This window comes from Chlorocebus sabaeus, chromosome 15 (assembly GCF_047675955.1).
Source record: "Chlorocebus sabaeus isolate Y175 chromosome 15, mChlSab1.0.hap1, whole genome shotgun sequence".
Taxonomy (NCBI): Eukaryota; Metazoa; Chordata; class Mammalia; order Primates; family Cercopithecidae; genus Chlorocebus; species Chlorocebus sabaeus.
The window spans coordinates 82,384,997-82,410,426 of record NC_132918.1 but is presented as its reverse complement, the minus strand read 5'-3'; the positions used below and the strand labels follow the sequence as shown (position 1 = coordinate 82,410,426).

Genomic DNA, 25,430 nt, shown 5'->3' with positions numbered 1-25,430 from the left:
AACCCCCACCCCTGAGAAAGTAAGTGACTTCCCCAAGGTCACATCCAAGCTGGCCTATAGTCACTGAGCCCAGTTCTCCTATTTGCAGCCTAATGTCTCTTCCAGTCCTCCCACCCCTCATGGCCCATGATCTGTTAGTGACAGTTCAGGGAGATTTAGCAAAAGCATCGGACAATATGTAGTCTAACCAGAAAACTGCCCTGAATCACACGCAGATCATTCCTGAGCCACGTAGTTCCTGTTTTTATGCAGATTTCCTCTGAGCCTTGGCTAACTCCCAGGGAAGCGCACATATCAGCTCTGCTATATATTGGCAGAACTTTGGCTTAGAACACATCTCAAATGCTTTCCGTTGAACATTGGCAGCCTTGAAGAAACATGGCTAGAAAATTATTCCAGGAGGCCTAATTGCTCGGTGACACTTTACAAGGAGAAGCTGATGGCTTTCTCGCCCAAGCTCTTCCCTCTGTGCCCAGAACAAATGACTGCAGTTCCCAGTATATGCCCTAAATTAGGAGAGGGCAAACTCAGGGGCAGCATGAATTGAGGGACTGTCTCTACTGGGCAGGGGCTCTCTTCCCAGCACGGTGTGCATTTTGCCAAGCTCTTTCTCCTTCAGTTTTAAAACCCTGTGTATTCCAAGAGAAATGTCGTCCATGTGTTTCTGATTCACTTACACTTAAATCATTAAAATGTTGTTTTGTGAGAGTTATTTAATGTGTGAGGAGCCGGTGAGTCTTCTTAATGGGAATGTTAAAAGCGTTTTTTCCTGCGCTGACTGAGACAGAAAACATGTTGCTAAAACAGTGCCTGAGTTCAAATATATCTTCCCATCTCATATACTTGTACCTGCATTATCAACCACAGCCTCTTGATTATGCCAAGCTTGGCAAGGCTGGCATTCAAAAGTGTGAAAATTAGAGAAACTGGAGAGAAAATGGAGTAAGAAGTACAGTGAGAGTCAAGCCACTGTTTCCCAGAACGTGCCAAAGGAACGTTATCTGAGGGTAGAGAGTGCCTGTGTCTGCAACTTTGGTGAGCGTGGCTGGCAGCCCTCTCTCTGATACTCCCCTGGACACTTCTACAAGCACAATCTTATTTAAGCCTCATAGTAACTCCCATTTTCCAAATGGAGACACAGAATCAGATACGTTAGGTATTGTGCCCAAAGTGCACAGCTGTCTTGGGTAGAAAGGAAAGATTACAGCTGAGTCTAATCTTCTTTTAAAATGACTCAAATTGAGTTTCTCTGTGATTGCTGTCTGTGTGTGTGCATTTGAAATTCCATATGCATTATAAAATGTTAATGAGTAGCAGTGTAATACATTGGCTAACACTTCAAATTCTGCCTCTATTACTTTCTAGCTGTGTGAACTTGGGAAAGTTACTTAACCTCTCTGGGCAATTTCCTCTGAAAAATGAGAATATTACCAGCCATGTATACAAGATATAAAGATGACTGAAGAGAATTGATCTATTAAGTGCTTGGAGTAGTGCCAGACACATAGCACTCAATAGCGGTTAGCTTCTAGTGGTCATGGCAGTGAGGAGTAATAAATAACTGGATGATCTTGGCAAGTGGCATATTCTCTCTGAGCCTTAGTGTCCTCACTTGTAAAATGAGTATAACAGCAGCAGTCTCACCAGTTTGCAAAAGTAACTGAGATGATGTTTGTGCCTAGAACTGTGTCTAACACAGAAAAGGTGCACAGTCAAACTTAACTTCTACACCCAGATATGCCGCTCCCTATTCAGTGTTGGTTTGTTGTTGCTGTGGAGGGAGTAATTTTCTTATTATTCGGCTCATCGTAGATCTAGTGTTGATTTCTCCAGAAGCCATGGGTATACACATGTATACAGGCCCAGGTCTTTCTATACCCCTGGGGCAGTGAGATTTCTTACATGATGGGCCCTCTCTGGGCTGGATTAGAGCCATGCACACTCCAAGCTGGTAAATAGTGCCACAGGTATTGCTTATGGGAAGGAACAACCAGCCAACTTCAGGACTTGTTGATCCCCCAATTCCGGGGCCAGTGGCTCCGTTCACAGGAAAACCTGTCGTCGTTTGTGACTCTGATCATGAGAAAACCTGTAGTTGTCTGGGGCTCTGCTCACAAGGAAACCTGTAGTTATTTGCAGACAGAGGCTCTGGGATTTAGACCTTTTTTATCTTCTAGTGTGGGTGCTAGCATTGCCTTCTTAGTTGGTTGTTTCTATTTAATTGCTTTACTTTCACGGGTGTCCTGAAGAAAGGCAGAAAATTATAGTCATCTGGCAAAAAAAAAAAAAAAAAAAAAAAAAACTAAAGAGAAATTAGACTTTGTCCCCTTTCACTGTCTTTCTCTCTCATTCTCCACACACACACACACACACACACACACACACGGAGTGATACAAATACCTGCTTGAGCCCCTCAGTTATTTTCTCTCAAGGGCTGAAGTCAGTCACACGGGATAAAGGAGGGAACCGAAGGAGCAGATCTTTTCGGGAAGAAGACAGGTTTTGTTGTCAGGTTCCTGGGAGTGCAAGAGCAAGTCAAAGCAGAGAGAGAGGAGAGAGGAAAAGCCAGAGGGAGAGAGGGGGAGAGGGGATCTGTTGCAGGCAGGGGAAGGCGTGACCTGAATGGAGAATGCCAGCCAATTCCAGAGACACACAGGGACCTCAGAACAAAGATAAGGCATCGCGGACACCACACCGGGCACGAGCTCACAGGCAAGTCAAGCTGGGAGGACCAAGGCCGGGCAGCCGGGAGCACCCAAGGCAGGAAAATGAGGTACGTGCCAGAGGAGGAGAGGGCACAGTTCCCTTTTGGGGACCTGGTGTCAAATAGCAGGGAGGGTCTGACCTTGTCACTGGACAGACTCACCTGTATGTCCTGCGTGTGGTAGAGAGGGGGGTTCTCATCAATTCTTGGGGCTCTGAGAAGGGAGCTGTGGGTGGGCTGGGTGCCTTCCCCAGGACTCCGGGAGACATAAAACTTGAAACGGGAGACTTTGTGCAAATCCTGCTTCGGGCGCTGCTGAAGCTCGGATTTCTCCCGCTGCCTGCGCAGGGTGCTGCCTGCTGGCGAATGTGACTCTTCTCCTGCTCACCCACAAGGCTGATTTTTCCGTGTTCCTCCTCTGGAAAGAGCATTGCTTTCTCTCTTCCAACACTTTGTGAGTTAGATGTGTGTTTGTGTGTTTATTCGTTCTGACCAGAAAAGAAACCAGCTTCCCATAGCTTGACTCTGTGGTTTCTTCAACCTTTACAAGTTTGCCAGTTAAACCTCAATTTAGAAAACTAAAAATCTGTCCCCATTTTACAGTTTCCTACAAATTTTCCGCATATCTCATTGAAATCAGAGGCAGCTGGTGGCATGAATCAGGCTATGAAGTACACCAAATGGCTCTTAAAGAGATATCACACTTAAAAAAAAATAAAGGATTTTAGAGTTCTGAAATCGAGAACTTCACATTCTAATTGGTTTTAAACTCTTTAACCTTTCTTATTCCTCATTATATTTGACACTTACCAGACCTTTCATACAAGTTTTTTCCCGCAAGTCTGAAAACCCAGCCACCCTAGTTATTTTTATTACTTAAGTGTTAATGCTGTTAAACACACACACACACACACACACACACACACACAATGCTCTGCAGATGTGCAAAGTCCCTAAATACCTCTTTTACTATAATTTTCTTTTCAGTTGGGAAAGTGTTTTTATTTGTTTCTCTTCTGCAAAGTAACCTAGCAACTTTTCTGGGTCTGAGACCAATGAGAGGCTTCAGACTATGTTAACTCTTTGAACTCCAATTACCTGTGGTTCAGAGAGATAACCAGGTCTTTAAAAAGTTAGTGCAATAATTCTGTTCTTTTTAAATCCATTGTAATTTTAAACCTGCCATTAAACATCATTTTTCTTTCTCCAAAAAAAAAAAAAAAAAAAATGGGATTTATGTCAATCTACATTGAATGATCATCTCATTTATCTGTCAATGATCTGGTCTGAATCCCACCCTACCGTTCAGTGCCCCAGCCCATATCAAACTACTTGGCTAAGAGATAGTTCTGTATCATTGCATATGCTCATCTCTAAACTTGGAGCAACCTTCTTCTTTATTTTCCACCTAGAAGACCTGATCGTTCAAGCTAGCACAAGTATCTCTCTCTCTCCTGACCACCATCTTCCGGAGTGAGCACCCCCTCCTTTGTCCTTTGTTCTGTCTCTGTCCCTTAAAGCTGCATCTCTTATTGTCCTTGTAGTATATCCTTGTTTAAATGTCCACCTCCCCTTACAAATCTCAGTGCTCCTTAAGTTACATGATCTATGTCTTCATGTTTGTATGGCTAGCACCTAACATAATGTCTATTTCCTACTAGCCATTCAGTACCTATTTGTTGAATTGAATTCAATTTTTGAATAGCCAAGCAACTACCAGAAAAGCACTCCGCTAGAAAAGTCTCCTGCAGGTCTTGTCTCACATGGATACAGTGTTTCAGTGTTTGCAGAGCACTTTCAAGAGCACTGTCTCATCTGGTTTTCAGATTCTGGATGAAGTAAGGATTTATGGATAAGTGGTGGGTATAAACGCAGTGAAGCAACTTGCCCAGACCACACTGATGATCATGAAAAGGTGCAGATTCAAATTAGGGTCTTTGGGCTCCAAGTTCAGGATTTTTTCTACTATATTCCACTAGACTTTCAGCCAAGCGTATTATTCTAAACTGACGGCTCGTAATTCTGACTGTACATTAGAACGATCTGTGGTGCCTTAAAACATGCCAGTGCTCAGGTCTCACCCCAGATGAATTAAACCAGAATCTCCTGGGGAGACACTTTGGCATTAATATTTTTAAATTTTTCACATAAAGCCATGGATTTTTAAATTATTTTTCACAGAATTAATTGCTTTGGCCAGATGCCTGGGCATGATATGGGCACGGACCCAGCTTCTTCTGTGAGCTCTTGTTATTCCCTTCTTCTGTTGAAGTTATTCACCATATGGTATTGAGCATGATGTGACATCTCTTGGGGTCTCCTTTTCATCATCTGTCAAATTAGGGTGCTCTGTAAGGGATCCATGCAGTCCCTTCCAACTCTTCAATTCAAAAATGGAGTCTTGGTGTGGTGTGGGTTGAAACGAGGGCCGTGTACGGAGAGTGTATGGAGAAGAGAGCAAGTGCCGTTCATGCTACAATCATAGATTTATGCAAGCATTTTTACAGAGTCCTGCTAGCCTGTTCCTACAGTGGGGCCTATAAAATCTCAGCTCTGTATATTGCTTTTGACATTTCAGCAATGTAGCTAAACTTTTTGATTAGCCGGAGGATAGATAGCAGGTGTCAGAAACTATACAGCCGGTGCCTGGTATATAAGAAGCCAAAAACATTCAGAGAGTGTGACGAGGAATGAAAGCTGCCACTTATATTCTTCAATTTACAGCCCCTAACGCGAGCAGGCAAACATATGCTCAAGCCCATTACATGAAGGGAGATATTTGTTTCATATGTTTGAAACCATTTTGAGATGCAAACAAAGTAGAAGGGAACGCTTCCTGGGCCTTCCTCCCACGCTGACCAGTTGCCTACCACACATGGCACCGGGCTTCTGGGCTAGACAGGGCTCTCTGCTGCCAGTCCTTGACAGAACTGGCCTCAGGAGGTTCAGCGTCTCCTCGATGTGGTCTGGAAAAAGCAGACATGGAGGAAGTTGACCTTTCAGCCTTGCATAATTTGAGTGTCGATATTATAGGGAAGTCCGGTTCAGGAACCAAAGCTCATTCCTGACTCTTGCTTTTCGGGAAGTAGCGCGATGGAATAATCATAACTAATGTTTGGTTAGGGCTAGACAGTTAACAAAATACTTCCCCATCCTCCTTTACTCTGATAGCAGTGCTGTGGGAAGTCGTTATTATTACTACTTAATGGATGAGGAAACAAGACCTCCCATGACCTCCTAAAATGGAAAGGACAAATAAAGTCAAAGCTGGAGCTGAATCTAGCTCTTCTGACCCAGGGCCAGTGCTCTCCCCTCCTCAGGAGGCCTGAACCTGAACTCCAGCCCTGTTAACATTGGTTCATTTCCTCACTTGAAAATGGGATGCTTGGGCCCTGCCAACTGGTTTTTTGACTCAGCTTTCCAACTAATTCGCAGGTTAACTTGGACATATGCCTTCCCTTCCTTCTGCCTCTGAGGCCCTCCTTCCACAGATTGGTTTAAGAAAATATTGACATTGGCTATGGGATTAAGATATTTTGTTTTCTTCATAGAATGTCACATATTGCTACTGTAGGGACCTTGAAAAAATTAAATAAATTTACTTTCTTTTTCTTGAAAGAATAGTACATGGTCCTTCTTGACAAATGTAAACATTTTATATGCATAAAAATAGAAATACTTATATTCCCATTTCAGAGATAACTACTGTTAATACCTTGGTGTATATCCTTTCAGACTTTTTGTACTCACCTATTTATACTTTATGTAAATATTAACGTGACACCTGATTACCAAATATATCACTGTTAATCTGAAGATGCTGGTATGGTTTCCCAGCATTGACTTTTTAGGCTATCTAAGACTCAGGCCCCACTTTCATGGATTCATTCATTTATAATCTGTTATATATCAGACTGTATACTAGGACCTTTATATGCATCATCTTTCATGCTCATAGGAGCCTTATGAATTAGATATTATAATCTCCATTTTATATCAGAGGAAACTGGGGCTCAGGGAGACTTGTTGCCCAAGTTTTCACAGTCAGTAAGTGGAAGAATTGGGACTTAAATCCAAGTACATTTCACTCCAGAGGGTGTGACTAAAGTAGTGCAATGTAGTGCAATAATAGAGAAATGTGCAGGGAGCCGTGGCTTGTGGAGGAGTGAAAGGATACTCCATAGCTGGGAAGCTCTGAGCTGGATGGTGGAGGACAAGCAAGACGGTGGAGGATAAGTAGGTGAGAAGTGAACAGGGCACATGCAATGAGGCTGGAATGAAAGGGCATGGCATGCCCCCAGAATAACTGGGGGATCACAGGGCTGGCTACTGAGATGAGATGGGAAGGACAGATCAGCCAGATCAAAAGGGCCTCAACAGTCATCCCAGAAGCAGACACTTTACCCAGCAGACACAGTAGAACAGCATGGTCACCTCTGTTTTAAAAAATCAGCTTTGGCAGAAGACTGTTGGTGGGTGGGTCGGGGATATCTGTTAGGATGCTACAGCAATAAGTCGTATAAGAAAATGTAAACTATGTAATTAACTGGAGAGGAGAAGAGACGGATTTCCAAAACATAGGAAGCAGAATAAGTAGGACGTGGTAACTATTGACTCTGGGGTAAATGAAAAGATGAACGGTTAAAGTTCAGGCCAGGGAACTGGTTGATGGTAATACCATGAACAGAAATCAGAAACAAGAGCAGGAAATGATAAGGAGAGGAGTGATGAGGCAGCTTCAGCACCATTAAGTTCAAGGTCATCAGACCTCACAGGGGAATCAGTCTGTTTGACAGAGGCCTGGTGTGGTGAATACTGACTGACCAGGAGGGCTTTGACCAGCCTTGGTCATTCTGCCTCGTTATTGCGTCAGCCATGGTGATGTGCTCTGTAAGTTTTATTGAATTTTCCTTGCCTCTTTTGCAACTCTTTATTAGTCCATTATCTCTGATTCCTACAGGAAATAAGTTGTAGGTTTTCAATCCTTTTACTAAGAGGAAGAAAATTTGCTTTGCTTATTCCTTCTTTATTAAAGATTTTGCATACTTGACTGAGTTTGTGGTGAAATACCATTTCAACATGTTAAATCTGTTTAAGGTACTACAGATTTCATCAATGCATTTAAGCCTCATCCCAGTATTACCATGTTATTATCATTTAGTTTTTAGAAAAGAGAATCGAGAGTTTATGATTCTTAAATTAAGCCAAGCTGAAGAAATATCAACTTTTACCTAATTATGAAAGTTACATTTTCGACAGTAAAATGGAAGTGTCAGACTCCCAAATGTGATACTTTCTAGGAGTTTAAATTTAACACTATTATCAGAGCTTTGAATGAGCAAAACCAGAAGAAATGTTAGATATTATCTAGTTACCATTTTCCCATAGTACAGACCGAGGAGGAAAGTCGGAAGGGGAAAGGTAATTACAGCACGCCAGAGAGAGACATGCTGAGATCTTGTTCTCCTGGCTGTGATTGAGATGAATGGCGGGGGCCTGTGTTTATAAATGTAAGTAGACCTACATTCATGTCTTTCAGGTGGCTGCTTCTCTATCATGCTCTGTGCTTCTCCCTGTCAAAGGCTTCAGCCCACACCGTGGAGCTGAACGATATGTTTGGCCAGATCCAGTCGCCTGGTTATCCAGACTCCTATCCCAGTGATTCGGAGGTGACTTGGAATATCACTGTTCCAGACGGGTTTCGGATCAAGCTTTACTTCATGCACTTCAACTTGGAATCCTCCTACCTTTGTGAATATGACTATGTGAAGGTGAGACTCCTGATGTCCCCTAACTGGGCCTGGCTCTCTGCTGGGATTTAGACAAGGCAGTATGAAACTAGACCCTTCCAGGGTGGCATATAGTGAGAGAGACACACAACATCACTATGGTATGAATTCATGTCAAGGTGGAAAGCTAAGTGCAAGCTGATAGGTAGAACTAGAAAGGTCCATGAAGGAAACTGAAGCTGATGGAGTATGACTCAGCCCAACACAACATCCCTTCTTTCTTCCTGTTCTCAAAGCCTTTAATGATTCTACCAGTCTCTGTTCCAAGGTCACCTTTAATTCAGTGAGCAGAAAAGGGCAGAGACCTCGGAGTAAGCGGTAATCATGGAAACAGAACCATAATTATGTCCAAAGTTGAGGCATTAGAAAGCATTGTCCAATTTCCCAAATAATGATCAAGTATATGGGAAGTGCAGGGTATACAGTAGTAAAGAGTCGGAGATGAAGTAGGAAGGGTGCATGGAGGGGACATTCTTAAGGGCCTTGAATGTCATGCCAAGGAGTTTGCATTTTATCAGCAAAAAGCATGGGTAGGGAGGAGAGGGTCACTATCAGAAGTAGATGTAAAAAGTAAATATGGGGGAAGAGCAGGACTGCATCAAAACAATATACCCTGGAATTTAGAGAACCCCCCACAAAAAAAAATTTCCATGGGTGAGAGGCTGTTCTTCTTTTAAAGTGCAGCTGAAAAAGGTCAGAATATTTCTAAGGGATCAAGTTTATTGCAATTATATCTAGTTAAAAAAGATGTGGAGACCTAAGAACCTACCTTCTAAGCTCTCTCCAGCTTCCTGGAAGAGGTTCTCATCAAACAACGCTAGAGCATTTAGATATTTTTAGTATTATTGTACACTCATTATTCCATAACCAGTAATTCAACATGAATTAACCTTGTATTAATCAGAATATTTGGTCAACAACACAGAAGTGAGTTTACAAGGTGCTTTTATAATTATAATCTCATTCAAACTTTAAAACAATTTTGAGACAGGAGCTATGACCCCACTTCACAGGTAAAGAAATAAATCCAGGAAGGTTAAGCAACTCACCCAAGGTTGTACATCTGGTAAGTGACGGATTAAGCTCTCAAACCCATGCCTTGTGTTTTTGAAACACATGCTCTTTTGTCTACACCAAACAACTCCCAAGCTATTCTCCACTGAGCCCAGGATACAGCAGGGGCATATAAAGGCACTGTGCTTCCACTTATTTTATATGTAGAGTGTTGTCATTGTATATGTTGGGTCTGCTTGCAATGTCCCATTTACAATAGGTCTCTGCATCTAAAAATTTTCCAAAATTGGTGTTCCATGGTAGGGATTTTTAACCTCAGCACTACTGATATTTTGAACCAGGTGATTTGCTGAGAAAAGCTGTCTTGAGCATTGTGGGATTTTTAGCAGCACCCCTAGCTTCTATCCTAACTAGGTGCCAGTAGCAGCACCCCCCTCCCAACCAGTTATGGCAATCATAAATGTGTCCAGATATTGTTCAATGTCCCAGAACCACTGCTGTATGGGATGATGCCTCTTAGAATGCCCTGTGCTAGGGACAGTGGAAATATTAGGACACAAAAGATCTGGTCCCTTAGAAAGAAAAGTGAGCCTTGAAAATAGCCATTGCACAAGATAGAAAACAGTGATGGCAATAAAAGACTAACTGATAAAGAATGACAAAAGGTGGAACTGGTTGCTCTAAGAGACAATGTAGATTGGTAATCTAGATGCAATTTCTGTAAATTCATTAAAAATAGAACCAATTTCTCAGGGTCACAAGGATCAACCAAGAGGTCTTCACTGAGGCTATGAGTATGTATCATCCTAAACTGAACTTTCTGATGAAAAGGTCAGTTATGCCTTTCAGGATAAAAGGGTTAACCAGAGTTAAACTCCAGGATAAGAAAGATTATAGGTGTGGGTCTTCAGGCTAAGTGGAATTTCCCAGCCCATTCCCCCAACTAATGTTGGTCACAAAATCATGACATTCTTTAATATTTTGGTTGGAGTGGTCTTAACCGGAAGAAAAATTACCAAACCTTGGTTTAATATGACAATAAGTTCCATGGATTTAGACAAGGCTCGATATGAACTTTCTAACCATATTTTTCTCCACTTTCAAACATGTCAACCATCTAGAAATTTTGTCAGTGCCAATAGCTTTTATTGGTACCTGAGACTCAAGATCACAGAAATTATAGAATATTTTTCCTCAGTTGTAGCAATGACCTCTTCTCACAATTTGCCCCCTCTCCTCCTTAAGGTTTGACTCTTAACTTCATATTCATTGAGCAATTCTTTCTCTTAAATTTGATTCTTTTTCAGACAGAAGACAAATTTAACCTTGTTAGATCTCCTTTATCAAGGTGATAAACACAGAAGAGAGGGTTTAGCTCTTCTTTGCTCCAAATAAGTGGAGCCTCCCAGGAAGGCAGATGAAGCAGCTGACATAAAGCAGCATTTTGTTAATGGGGAAAAACCGATGCTACTTTTCAAGAGCAATAATAAAATCTGAAGACCTCTTCTAACACTGAATTAAAGATATTGGAATAGACTTCTATCCAAAGCTTGGCTTTCTAGGCTACAGAATATTTTGGAAACTGGTTGATGGTTTCTATCTAGAGTGGTGAGACTCCTTCCTGAAACCACAAGTAGATGGACATGGGCCCTCTGGAAGAGGCAGTATGGTCCTGGGCTCTTACATGAAATTCAGAAAATTCCTTTTCTGGTCTCAGATCTGTCACTAACTCCCCAAATGACATGGAGTGGAGAAAAATATTATTTTAGAGCATCCTCTCTACTCCAAAATTAGACAGAAGACCTCTGGGCATAACAGAGAAGTAGTCTACTTGAGACAGCTTAGGGACTGAGCTGCCTACCTGAAGTGCCCTAAGGTCCTTGCATCTGTGAGTTGGGACATTTTTCCAGTTCCTTTGAAAGAAGAGAGTAACATGGTGGCGGCAGGAGGTGAGATAGATTTCTCCACTTGCGCTTGCACAACTGACTCTCTTCCAGAAAGCCACCCAAATGTCAGCATTAGCCTCCTGCAGAGGTTCCAGCAGCCGTGGGGCACCAGCAGGCCTCACCTCTGCAGGGCGCTGCATGCTGGTTGGCTGACTACTGGTGCTCATGTGGAGACCACCCGTGCCCCTGCCGACACACAACCAGTGAATTGCCCTCCTAGAACTGAGAACTCACAGAATGTCAGGCTGCAGGGGCCCTCGGGGATGCATCTCATCTTAAGTTGTGGTTTTCAAATATGTTCTCCCCAGTACACATTTTCTTTTTTATTTTTTTTTCTTTCGAGACAGAGTCTTGCTCTGTTGCCAGGCTGGAGTGCAGTGGCGCGATCTCGGCTCACTGCAACCTCCACCTCCCGGGTTCAAGAGATTCCCCTGTCTCAGCCTCCTGAGCAGCTGGGACTACAGGCACATGCCACCATGCCCGGTTAATTTTTTGTGTTTTAGTAGAGACGGGGTTTCACCATGTTGGCCAGGATGGTCTCCACCTCCTGACCGCATGATCCTCCCACTTCGGCCTCCCAAAGTGGGATTACAGAGATGTAAGCCACCACACCCGGCCTATATTTTCTTCTTGAAAATCTTCAGTTAGGCCCAACATAGAGAAGAGACAGAAGTGAGCTGCTCTAGCTGTAGGTGGCCCTGCTTGCTCATCCTCCTTGGTTACCTTGAAGCACCTTGAGGGATTGTGACTTGAATCTTGCTGCTCAGGTCATGTTCCTATTGGACAGAGAGGAGGTCAGAATTCAGAGAGAGGGTGAGCATTCTGCCTCTGAAATCCCAGACCCAGAAGTCTTCCACACTTAGTTGAAACCCACTGACTTTTTCTAATTGCCTGGCCAATGCTAGCCCCTAGCATATATGCTTTTTCTGGCCATAAATGGAAGAGAAACTCTTCCCTTTCCGTCTAAATAAAAGCGCAAATACGCCATGTGGCCCCCGGGTAAATCCATATTCCTCTCCAAAATTCTGTTTTTTCCTCTGTTCAGTGAGAGGGTGGAGTGAGATGATCTCCATGGTCCTTTCAATTCTGGAATTATAATCCCAATCCTCCTCGCCAGAACTTCTAAGACGACCCCACCAAACCCTCCTTATCATAGTCAGGATAACACCAGAAAACAGAAATCTTATGTTTACAGCAGCTGTGTCTCAATGTTGCATAGCTGCAAGCACTCCAGTAGGAGCCTGCAGCCTGTTGGGGATGCCTTGGTGGTATGTCATCACAGAACTTGTAAACATATCATGCCAACACCGTCCTTTACAAAGCAACTTAAAATAACACTGACTTGCCTTTGGCAGGATAAAATTCCCTGTTTTAAGGCATTTTTGCTCTATGACTAAATTCTCCTCCCAGGCCTATATAGGAGTGGGTTTAAGAAACCTTCGAACTCACAGGAACATTTTCCAGCCAGCCCAACCCCACAAACTGCCCTTCCCACCCAGGCCCATCAGGGCAATGATGATGGAACTGCTGATACTGCTCATCAGTAGCCTGTAGAAGAGCAGGACCCCCAAGTCTGTGGTCCGGATGCTCACATTTATGAAAATCCCTCTCCTGCCTGATTTCCCACAGTTCTTGGTCTTCAAGACTCACGCACATCTGCACGGCAGCATCTGCTTCCTGGGAATGTGGCTGTAATGTTTAGATTCCTGTAGTGCACGGATGAGGCATACGAATCCAGGCTGGTTAACGCTGCAGGCAAGAGGCAAAGCACAGATGCTGGTCAGAGAGTCAGGCAGCCTGGGTCCTGGGTGTCATTCTATACTAACTAACCTTGGGCAGAGGACTACACCTAGAAGGAACTCTGTTTCCTCCTCTGTCAAATACAAAGGGTAAAACCAGATGGTCTCTAAGGTCTACTTTGCCTTGATATTCTGTGCATCTAGGACCGTAGAAATCATGATCCAACCCCATGATCATCATGTCCAAAGCCCAGGGAAGGGCAATTCATTGGCCAACATCACGCTTGTATCAGAATTTACATCTTAAGATTCTCAGTCTTTTCTTCCATTTATTTAACAGAGTTACTTAACAGATTTAAAAACAGCGAAGTCCCATCTTGTGAATGACTAGGTTTTTATGTTGTAATATAAGACAAATATTGTCTATAGTCAAACTTACCATTTAAAAAATCCCTTAAATATTGTAAAGCATTATCTTTTAGATGTCCAGAAAAGAATTTTTTTCCAGAAATGCAAGAAATTAAAGTTCCTTTGGTTGAGCACCAGATGAAGTGGTTCATTTATACTTACAAAGAAATTGTGAAGCTATGGTTATGGAGAGAGTTTAGATAGTTAGAAACCAGAACCACCAAGAGAACAGCAGATTACACATTCCAATTTCAAGTTCATTTCATGGCATCTATTCACTGTAAAAGGAAGCATAAATTACCTGCATTTGGATACTCTCTTTTTTCCTCTTTATGTCACCATGTGTAATATTTCAATAGCATCTATGGCATGTTTATGTAGTGCAATGCCACTGTTTTCCTTTTAACCCTATATCCTCGATGTATTTGACATTTCTTCCCGCCTTTCCACCTTTAGTTCCTTAGTTCCAATTCTTATTCCTCTCAACTAGTCTATTGTAATAGCCTTCTATATGTCTACCAGATGTCACCCTCTCCCCATCTAGCCTACCTTCTATGAGTATCCAGAAGGATCTTCATCGAACATAGCTTTGATTATGCTACTTTAAAAATCTTTCAATGCCTCCCCGTTGTCTATGGAATGAAGCACAGTAATCCTATTGAAAATCTACCATAAGCTTGAGACTATGCCAAAGACTGGGTGTGCAAAGACCAGCAAAAAGAATTCTTCACAGTAAAATGAACTGTAAAGACCTCAAGGAATTCAGAGTTCCATAGAATGTGATGAAATAAGTGCATAATAAAGCCAGACAAAGTAACACAAGGGGTATCAGTCAGTATATACGTTTGGGAGTGGTCATTTCTAGATGGCCAGGGAGGGCTTTGGAAATAGTTGATGTCTGAGATTAGTCTTGAGGGGTAAATAATAATTTGGCAGTGCAGTTCCCTAAGTAGGATTTCTTAGCAGAGCTACCATCAAAGCAGGGAGGTTGAAGAGGATGGGAATGATGCAAAACTGAGAATAATCAGAGTTGGCATGCTTTGGGGAGAGGTAAAACCCAGAAAGATTATCTGAGGGTGAACTGAGAAATGTTTGGTAAATTTGGGTTTAAGCATGTGCTCCCAAAATCGCAAAAAAGTGGTCAAAGGTTGAATTAATTTCACCGATGAATTTTGTTAGCCAGCCTAATACTAATTTGTACTATGATTTGGGGCCGGGGTGGGGAGTAAAAAAAGAAGAAGAAAGAATTATGACAACATAAAATTTCCAATCTCACACAACAGTCTACATTTCCAAATTATCTTAGAATATTAGAAAATCTGGCAAATCTTGCAGCTTCCTGCCTTCCAACAACCAGCCAGCACCAGGAAGAGGTGGCCCTGCGGGTAGAGTCCCCACCATTCCCTATAACTCCCCCATACTAATGCTTTCTGGCCTCTTCGTGGCACCATTGCTTCTTTTACAGTAAAGAAAGTGAAACATTTTTCCCCAGTGTCTCTATCAAAAATAGGAAAGTTGAAAGTTCCTGAGAAAGACATGTGTTTCAGGAAAAATCTCTTTGCAGAGTGAAGAATATCCCTCTGTATTTAACATGCAAAGTGTGTATTTCTGTCTAAAGAATTCATAGCAGCTTGTTTCACTCATGTTTTCTGCCTGGCATCTTTTAGCATTTGAGTCTAGGACCTCCAATTAGAAGCTGTGATGTCACGGAGGGAGGGGGCAGTGAGGTTCGGGGATGTGACACAATCATGGGTATGCTTGAGCAAGGTTAATCTGGAGCTACATAAGGGGTATCAAGGACTGGTAAAGTGAAAAGAAACTGGAGCCGCTGAATGAGGCCATTTAGGTGGCTGTGCTAAATAGATTGGATATGACTATGTGGAGCGTAGTATACTTCAAGAATGCCCACAGGCCTCTTGGACAGCTATGGAAGAGCACGTAGGATGTGCAGAGGTAAACCCCACAGGAACTGGCTGCATATGGGAGAGGAAAAAGGAGGAATCAGATGCTTTAAGCTCTAGTTAGGACAACTTACTGGCTACTAACCCAGAAATTGAGATCAGGAACGTGAAGATGCGTAGATTTGGAAAGATATAGAGTGCACTGAAGTGCATTGAGTTTTGAATACAGCTAGAAATGCTGGTCTAAAGTTTGAGACAGAGCTTAAAGAGTTGTAAGAATGGGTGTGGGAAGAGCACAGAGACAGTGATGGAGAGAGGATTAACACATTGAGGATTAAATTCTGTTTCTGCCACCATCTGAGTGAGGAATCTTAGTGAAGCTCCTTGATCTCCCTCAGCACTGGTTTTGTCATCATTTGAAAGAAAGAGTTCCTAGTGAATACAATGTCTTCCTCACAGGTTGTGGGAGGATTTGAGTGACATAAGGGTCTGAGAGGAATCAGTACTGCAAGCGCAGTTGTGCTCAGCGGTTGGGAGCTCAAACTTTGGAGTCATTCAGACCCATGGTCAAGTCTTGCCTCCACTTCTTACGGGACCGTTTGCTTAACCTTGCTAAGATTTTCTTCTCCATCTGTAAAATGGAGATAACAATGATGTTTATTTCATAGGCTTACTGTGAATGCCAAATGAAGTAAATGCTTTAATGGCATATGTCTAACACATCTCTAATTAGCTCATAAGTACATTATAGTGGTAATGAAGGCAATGGGATGAGTAATAAAAGTGTCTGCGTGGGCCGGGCGCGGTGGCTCAAGCCTGTAATCCCAGCACTTTGGGAGGCTGAGACGGGCGGATCACGAGGTCAGGAGATCAAGACCATCCTGGCTAATACAGTGAAACCCCGTCTCTACTAAAAATACAAAAAAACTAGCCGGATGAGGTGGCGGGCGCCTGTAGTCCCAGCTACTCAGGAGGCTGAGGCAGGAGAATGGCATGAACCCGGGAGGCAGAGCTTGCAGTGAGCTGAGATCTGGCCACTGCACTCCAGCCTGGGGGACAGAGAGACTCCGTCTCCAAAAAAAAAAAAGTGTCTGCCTGGTATCATCAGATGCTCAATGAATGTCAGTTTTCTCATCAACTCTGACCCTACCACTGATTAGCTTATGTATGGCCTTGCTAATGTTACTCAGTTTTTTCTGGCAATTTATAAGAAAGTGCTTCCAAAACACTATTCAAAAGCTGGGGGTTATTTCTCCTTTGTATTTACTGTGTAGAAACACAAATTTTACAGCAGTTTTTAATCTATTCACTCATTTGATTCTTATGGAATAGGAAGAGTAGGGATTATTGCACCAAATTTACAAAAAAGGAAACAGGTACAAGTGAATTTGCTCAAGTCTCTGCAGGAAAGCCAGGTTTGACTCCCTGCTCTTCTAACTCCCCGAGTCATGGTTCTGTCTGTCTATGGAGGCTTCCTCAGAATAGGCTTTATTGTGGAAGGGGCCCTGTTATGTTTCCTGGCCATGCATTATTCCTAAAACAAGGTTGTGGGAGAACCTTGTTCTCTCCTACTTGTCAAGATAATTTTATAAAATTTGGTAAAACAGAAGGTCCTTGAGGGGCCCTATATTGTCTAGATTATTTTAAATAACTTTCTCGTTTATCCTTTGAGAGAAAAAAGTGTTTTTTTAAAATAATAGAAAATGGAGTCTGAACTACAATGAATCGGCAAGTGCTTGTGTTATCTGCTTGTAGTGCGTAATTTCTAATGATGAGCTCAAGCTCATTCCCACTAGATTGCCAGCCCCATGAGTTCAGGGCCTATGTCTGTGTTTTCTCCAGTAGAAAGCACAGTCCTGGCAGAACAGGAAAAGGCACATGTCTCCTGGCAGTGGAAAGGGCTCTGGCCTAGAAAACAGCTGCTGACTCCTGCTGAGAGCTTGGGCAAGTCACGTCTTCATTCAAGGCCTCAGTTTCCCCATCTGCCTGATGAGGGAACTGGACCAGCTGGCCTCTCCAAACCCTTCCAGTTCTGATGGTCTGTGACTCCCAGTCCAATGCCCCTTCCCTCAGGCCACATTGGGTCAGTCTGCATCCTGCTGTGTAATTGAGAGGTAAGTCGCTCCCAAGTGGGGACTCTTCTGACCCCTAAGCTCCTAATTTCTGTGCAATGCTCTGTGTTTACTTAGAACATGCCCTCGACCTTCCGGCTGAACTCACTTCACCTACTGCAGTAACTCTGCTCAGTCTCTGGGAGTGGACAGGAGGCCTTGGCCCCAGAAGGAAATGAGAAATGGGTAAACATTTCTCATGAATTTCAATTGTAGTCTCCAGTGGAATTCTCCCACTCCAGAGACACCGGGTCCCAAACACCAATTCTAGCTGACTCAGAAGAATTAGAAAAGGAAAATGAGCTTGCATCAGGAAAGTGTGATGAAAGCTCATTTCATGCCGAAAGTGCAAACAGCACAGGCTTCAGGGTGATGGAAAACAAAAGGAAGCTCCCAGTGCTGAGGCAGAGAATGTGGGTGAGCGTGAGCTGGGAATGTCCCAGGTGTGGGTGTACATGGGGTGCACATCTCTGTGCTTGAGTGTATTACATGTTGCTCTTGAAAACACCTTGGTGAAGAGCAGTGCCTGAATTTACTTTGATATGCTTATAAAGGGAAACATTAGGGAAGGAGAGGTGTTCATTTATCCAACAACTATTCATCTAGTGTCTACAATTTATTAGAGCTTAGGGTACAGCAGTAATTAGAATAGACAGAAATCTCTAAAGTGAGGCTTACATTGCACTGGGATACACAGACAGTAAACACTAAACATAATACATAACTAAATGATGTAGTAAGTAATAAGTTTACGGGCAAAGAAATAAAATAGAGCAGGGCTCTGCATGAGTTGAGATGGGGGCTCTGATTTAAATACGGTGCTCATTGACAGAGTGACATTTGAGCAAACACATGAAGCAGGTAAGAAGGTTAGCCATGTGGCTTTCTTGGTGGGGGGGCTACCCTGGGGCCACTCCAACCAGAGGGAACATTCAGTGCCTCCAGGTGGAAAGTGCCTGGTGTGTTTGAAGAAGAGCAAGGATGGCAGTGTGGCTGGAGGGCAGGAACATCAATGAAGACAGAGGTACAGAAGGAGAGCGGGATGGGAGGCTGCAAAATAGGGTTCCTGCTAAATGCTGCCAGGCAATGGCAGGCTTTGCAAGCTGCTTTCATGCCCCGAATCTCATTTGACTTGATGTTCAGAGGATAGTATTAATGTCCACTTTTTACGTTTGTGAAAACTGCGGCCTGGAGACAGGGGTATGAGTGCTAACAACCAGACTGGGGGGTGGGGGCAGGGAATGGGGGAAAAGAGACATGCAGTGGCTCATCATTCAACATTCAGATATCATAGACGCAGAGAGCCCTCAGAGCATATATCATAGAACAATCACATAATTAGGAAGTAATAAGTTTTCATAGAACTAATAGAATTTATTTAATGGTAAGTTTGTGAAACTTAATGATTGGATTTAACAACAGGGGAGCAAAATCCCTGAAAAACTGACAGTTGGCTCCTAGAAACTGGTGAGAGCTGCCACCTACTCCAGCGCACCTACTGCCTGGGGAGGTTTAAGTGACCCCTGAAGTATGAGTGGCAGAGATGTGACAACTGGTCCTTATTCCAGTGCTCTTGTAGGATTTCAGTGCAAAGATTTGAGGATGTAAGTTTAGCCTGGGTCAGGGCAAGGTCCTGGACAGTGTCACAGGAACACAGTGGCTCACAATTCTTGAAACTCTGCTGGAAGACACTTGCCCAAGGCGGCCCCTTCTGTCCACTCAGCACCGGCCTCATCACTGCCTTCACCCGCATCCTGGCTATGACACACCTGGAGACAAGCAGCTTCTGCCGCAGAACACAACCACCCTTTGTGTTTCCCATCCTCGGGCTATTTTCCTGTCCTGAACTGTTTGGGGCCCAGCCTGCAAGTTGCAGAAGGGATTTGCATATGAATGAGCTCAGCTCTGGAGTTCCAGAAAGGGTGAGGTGGGGGAGTCTGAGCCATTCTCAGGCCAAAGAGATTGTCAATCCTCCCTGGCTCTCCCTCCCAGACACAATTCCCAGACTCTTCCCTCCCACCCCACCCCCCAGCCCAGCTCCCTCTGAGACGGTGGGCACTGCTGGTTTCCCACCTGCGGGATGCCCGCTTCCCAGGCTCTTGGCAGGACCCCTCCCCTGCCAGCTCTTTCTTCTCCCTCTGCTCATGCTGCCTTTTTCTGACCAGAGCCCTCCAGAGAATGGGCAATGCTTCCTGGCAGCAGTGGGATTCTTGGACTCTTTGGGATTCCTGGACTCTTAGGACCTGCCAGCTGTTTCTCAGGCCCCCACATTCTTTATGGCGCCAAGCATTTGCATGTACACAATACCTGCTTAGGGACTCACCCAGCTCTGTTAGGAGGTTTTCACCCTGATTAACAAATAAGGACACCGTCCTGGAAGAGCAGTGCACCTGTGCCCGGTACTGGCTCTGTCCTTGACTGACTTTAAATAAGTTTGTTCCTCCATGTAAGAAAGGACAGGTATAGACTTGAGGTCTTTTCATGATCTTTTCAGCTCTGACCTTTGCTCTGGCAGGTGGCTTATCAGCTGTGTGATTCCAATGATTGAGCCAAACCTGGTTGTCAGAACAACCGGATGTTGTTTCAGGTCTGCTACTTGTAGGCTATGTGGACTTGGGGTAGTCCTGTCACCTCCCTGGACTCAGAACTGTCTCCCTGAAGTGCATTCACTACATGACTGCCATTAGGAGCAAATAAAATAGAGAAGGTAAATGTGCCCTGTCAACTGGAAAGTTCCACATAGAATGAGGAATTATTATCATCATTATTTTTATTACTTTTTTTTTTTGATGGAGTCTCACTCTGTCACCCAGGCTGGAGTGCAATGGCGTGATCTCCGCTCACCCGAACCTCTGCCTCCTGGATTCAAGCAATTCTTGAGCCTCAGCCTCCCGAGTAGCTGGGATTACAGGTGCCTGCCAGGACGCCAGGCTAATTTTTGTGTTTTCACTAGAGACAGGGTTTCACCTTGTTGGCCAGGCTGGTCGTGAACTCCTGACCTTGTGATTCACCCATCTCAGCCTTCCAAAATGCAGGGATTACAGGCATGGGCCATAGTGCCTGGCTGATTATTATTACTCTTTTTTTTATGGTCGAAAGACTTGAGCCAGAACTGGAGCATTAACTTCCAGAACCTCTCATTTGGAGTCAACTTGAGCTTAGATCTGCCAGCTTAGTTATTTTTACTTTATGTGGCTTTCAAGAGCTTCTGAAGTGCAGCACATGCATGCAAACACATATCAGATGCCTCCTTCGTTTCTAGGCCCAGGTTTCTATCTGGTATCAGGTGCCTTTAACTTTATTCTACTCAGATCCTTAACTGAAAGTAAAGCTACCGGGTGAAGTAGCAGGACTGGGCCATTAACCACTGGCCCAGCGGCTGGGAGTGATGGACTTTCCCTGAAGGTGAGCTCAGGAGTACCAAGCACTCACAATGAGCAGGAGTCAGCCCGGGGCTGTCAGTGAATCATTGGCCTACGATTCATGCATGTAGAAAAATCTTTTGAAGCACAACAAAGTAAAGAGAGAAATTCCTAGACTTAATGCTATCTATCTTCTTGTGGACAGAAGCCTTCAGAGACCCCTCATTTTGCTCTGATCGCCTTTCATAACTTAAGAGTACCCTTTTAAAGTCTCCCAGCCCCAGGACTGTTGCAAGGCTTTGCAAAGTGCAAAGAGCCAAACAGCTAATAAACCACCTGCCAGAGGAGGAGGCTGGGCTGGGAGGTCTCTCTAGGTGCCCTTCCAGCTCTATCAGCTTGGGTTCTGAGTCCCCACAAAAGGGGAAACCACTGCTGATGGCTTCAGCAAGATTAGGAAAGGAGTGAAATGGAGAAAATAGAGGGTATCCAGGGACAATCTCAGCTTCTTAATGTTCTCCAAATGCATGAAGTGACCCATGGCAACTAGCTGGGAGCCAGAATGTGTCATCTCGGTTGGTGGATGGATCTCAGCAGTCCTGTTTTTCTCATTGATGTACTGAGTGCTCAACATATCCCGGGCACTTCTCTGAGTGTTTTACATATATCAACTCCCGTCCTATTTACAACAGTTCTGTGATATAAATACTATTATTTTCACTATTTGACATATGAGAAGACCTGTATACAGAGAATATTAGCTTTCTAGGACTTCTGTAATCAATGATCACAAACTAGGTGGCTGTTAAATGGTTAAGTTTCTTAACCACAGAAATGTGTTCTCACGCAGTTCTGGAGGTGAAAAGCCTGAAATCAAGGTGTCGGCAGGACCATGCTCCCTCTGAGGGCTCCAGGGGAGAATTCTTCCTTGTCTATTCTAGCTTTCTAGAATAGGCAGTTGTAGGCGGGCAGTCTTTGGCACTCCTTGGCTAGTGGCAGCATTACTCTAATCTCTGCCTCTGTCTTCACACGGCTGTCTTCCCTCTGTGTGTGTCTCTGTGTCCAAACTTCCCTCTTCTTATGAGGATACCAGTCATTGGGTTAGGGTCCGCTCTAACCCTGTGTAGTGTCATCTTAACTTGATTACATCTGCAAAGACCTATTTCCATATAATGTCTCATGCAGAGAAACAGGGGTTAGAACTTGAACATGTATTCTAAGGGGACACAATTCGCCCTATAGTACAGAGAGTTTAAGTAATTTTTCCAACATCTAATCACTGGAGAAGATCATATAAAAATGAGGTACCCCACTAAGTAAGGGGTTGCATCCTAAAGAAACAGAAAACCTAACAAATTGAAAACAATTCACAATTTGACTCACTCTTGAGAAGTCAACAAAGGGCAGAGATGCTCTTATTGCAACCTTTCTCAAACATCTAAGATCTTTCTTCTCTTTTTTTCTCTCTCTCCCTTTCGTTTCCTTTAGGTCTTCATGAACTCTGGACTAAGAAACTCTTCTGTCTCTCCTTAGCCATCTACTTACACCTACCTACTCACTCCTTGGACTTCACAGTCACAAAAACTGTCCCCTGACATGAGACCCTCCCTGCCATATACTGCCATATGTGACTTTTAGGTATTCTGAGTTTCTTGATGTTTTCTCAGAATTTTACTTTTCACCTTATTGTTTATGAAGCAAAGATCTCTTTTTCAACTCTGTTGAGACCCAAGGGTTGGATAAATGAGAGGGGGTGACAGAGTGCTGAGGAGTCCCCACGCCATGTTCTGTGATGAAGGGAAGACTCGAGGGGAGGCGGGTGACAGCAGATGCATGACCCTGCATTTCCAGGCTGGTTTAGTTGCTCCTCCTGTGTGCCCTCCTTGTTTGTTGACTTGAATTAACCGATTTTATACCATGGGGTAAAAGCTAGAGAGAAGCAGCTTTGAGCTCAAGTTTCTTTTTAAATGTAAAAAGAGAGGAAGAAGAAAAATTACCTATAGTTCCGCTAACCATTGCTAAGAGTCACTCTAATTCCTTTTCCTTCTTATTTTCAATGCATACTTTCAACATAGGTATAATTATACCATATATACTATTTTTTCTGCTTTTTCACTTAGTATCGCCTCTTAAGAATATTTACATATTGCTATAAACTCTCCAGGAATGTGATAATTAACGGCTGCCTTGTGTTTAGAAGTTAATACTAATTTAACTATTTCTCTAGAATGGGATATTTACAGTATTTCTAATATTCTATTATTATATGACTGCTATAAATATCTTTGTTTATAAAAGATTTTTTCCACATTTGAAATATTTTTCCCTAGGTTATATTCCCAGATATGGAGCCAAGAGATAACTTTCAAAGTCCAGGATAATCCAAACAGCCTGATCTATCTTGGAAGATACTGAGTTTCTCATCCCTGCAGCTGATAGTGAAAAGGTGGTATGATATTCGCTAAGGGTGTGGTAAAAAGATAATAGGTTAGACTAGGTGACTTTTGAGGCCCCAGGAACCCATGACATTGTGATTCTCCAAATTTCAGTTTACAAACGTCAGCCTATTTTTTGTCCCAAATCACTTTCTTACTTGCTATAAAAGTTATCTATTGCTGTATGATAAACCACTCCAATAGTTAGTAGCTAAAACAACATCCATTTTGTTTGTTTATGATTCTGTGGTCAGGGGTTTGAGCTGGGCCCAATGAGATGGTCTTTTTGCTGGATTAGCCTGAGGTCATTCATGCAGCTACAGTTGTTCAGAGGCATGTCTGAAGCTGGAAGGTCAAAGATGGCCTGAGTTGCTCATCTCGTGGCTAATGGTGAATGCCAGTGAATTGGTCTAGAGATTTTAATCAGACGGTTCATCTCTGTCCTCTGTGGCCACTGATTCTCCAGTAGGCCTCACAGGGCTTCTTCACACAGTTGCCTCAGGGCAGTATTCCACATATGTAAGAAAAAATTATTCAATTGTACTTGTTAAAGTGTAGTAAGGCAGACTTTATTCAGGACCAGGACAAAAAGTATAGGGACCACGACAATGGGATTTTGCAGTGAGGGAGAGAGATTGGGTTCAATTTTGAGTGTAGCATGGGCAAGTGGAGATTTAAAGCCAGGGAGCAGGGTGGAGGTCAGCAGATGTTAAATTACTAAGAGGAAACATCAGGCGTAAGGGGGGTTCTAGCTAAAATGACCTAACAGGATTCTTGCTGATGACAGGCCAAGATGATCAGACAGCACCTGGGGGATGGTGGAGGATGAAGATCCCAATTCAATCTCTAGGGTGAAAAGATTTCAGGGATGGGGCATTCTTGCTACACTGATTCAGCAAATATTTTGCTAAAACTGAGTTTTACAAGGAAGTACACAGATGAGCCGAGGAGATGTTTCAGAAGCTGACTAAAGTTTGGCTAAGCAAAGAATCTTTGTTAATAGCTTGAGGCCTTAACAAAGGCCTAAACAAAGGCCTAAACAAAGGAACCTTGAGGCCTAAGTTTGGAAATAGTATACGGCTTTCAACGTGTTGTATACTTATTGTCAAAGTAAGTTAGGTCAATCAATGAGCAGTGAAGTTACATTGCAAAAATTGTCTGTGTGCAGAAATGGAAGAGATTATTGTGAATAATTTTTGCAAACAATATATTATAATCTATCCTAGGGACAAAATAATTCATGTTCTTTGCATATGTGAAATGCATGTTTGCCCCTTCTCTCAAAGTTTTATCCCATTAGCAGGTCAGGCTTCAACTCCAGGACCTCATGATCTAAATCAGGTCTAGAGTCAGATGACAAACAAAGATATAGCTCTTGAAGTATATCTCCTCTGGATTTAGAGATCTCTGAACCCAAAAGAAAAGTTATTTTCTCTCCACATGCTCAATATCTCCTTGTCTTGGTGAGAGAAGAATAAGATAACCACAATAGAATTTCCATTGAAAAATGAAAAAAGTGGGAGGCTTATAGCAATTACTGCTCCATAGTATTTCTGAAATTTAGCCAGGCACACGTTGCCCACTCCAGATACCAAGAATGTTCCTTGATTAGAGCCCACTTCTGCTTCCTGGGAGTGGTGAGAGTGGATCCCCAGTCCATTGCTTTCTGGGAGCAGTGAGTGGCTCTTGCCTCTGATCTTGACCCTGCCTCTGGCTTCTTAGCTTTGCCTTCTGAGACGTTCTTTCCTTTCTATAAGAAATGGCCCATGTTTGCAGCTGAGTAGTCTATTTGGCTCACTTCCTGTACATAGAAACCTGAAGCTCAGGAGCCTCTTTTCATTTTGAATTGCCACAGTCATTTCTAGTCCAAGCTGATATAGCCCCCTTAAAATCTTTTTGGGTCTCCTATGTAGCAGAATATAGTTCACTCCACTAGATAAAAAACATATCCACAGTTCTTTTCAAAATAGACCTTTCTACTTTGAAGGGCATATCAGGATGCTACAGAACGATGTTCTTAAGA

The 25,430-nt window shown here is 43.2% G+C and overlaps 1 protein-coding gene across 3 annotated transcripts in view; it reads left to right on the top strand.

The window, feature by feature from the left end:
- Window positions 1-2,664: 2,664 nt before the first annotated feature.
- The window catches only part of MASP1 (MBL associated serine protease 1), a 72,335-nt gene continuing 49,569 nt past the window's right edge, over window positions 2,665-25,430 (top strand). The window contains exons 1-2 of one of the 3 annotated variants that reach the window (XM_008009498.3): window positions 2,665-2,774; window positions 8,245-8,476. In XM_008009498.3, the coding sequence (XP_008007689.3) occupies window positions 2,770-2,774; window positions 8,245-8,476 (237 nt within the window). In that variant the 5' untranslated portion in view covers window positions 2,665-2,769. Of the gene's footprint in view, window positions 2,775-8,244; window positions 8,477-17,344; window positions 17,617-25,430 lie in introns of those variants that run through there. The other 2 variants (XM_038003059.2, XM_038003058.2) reach the window with 2 other exon arrangements.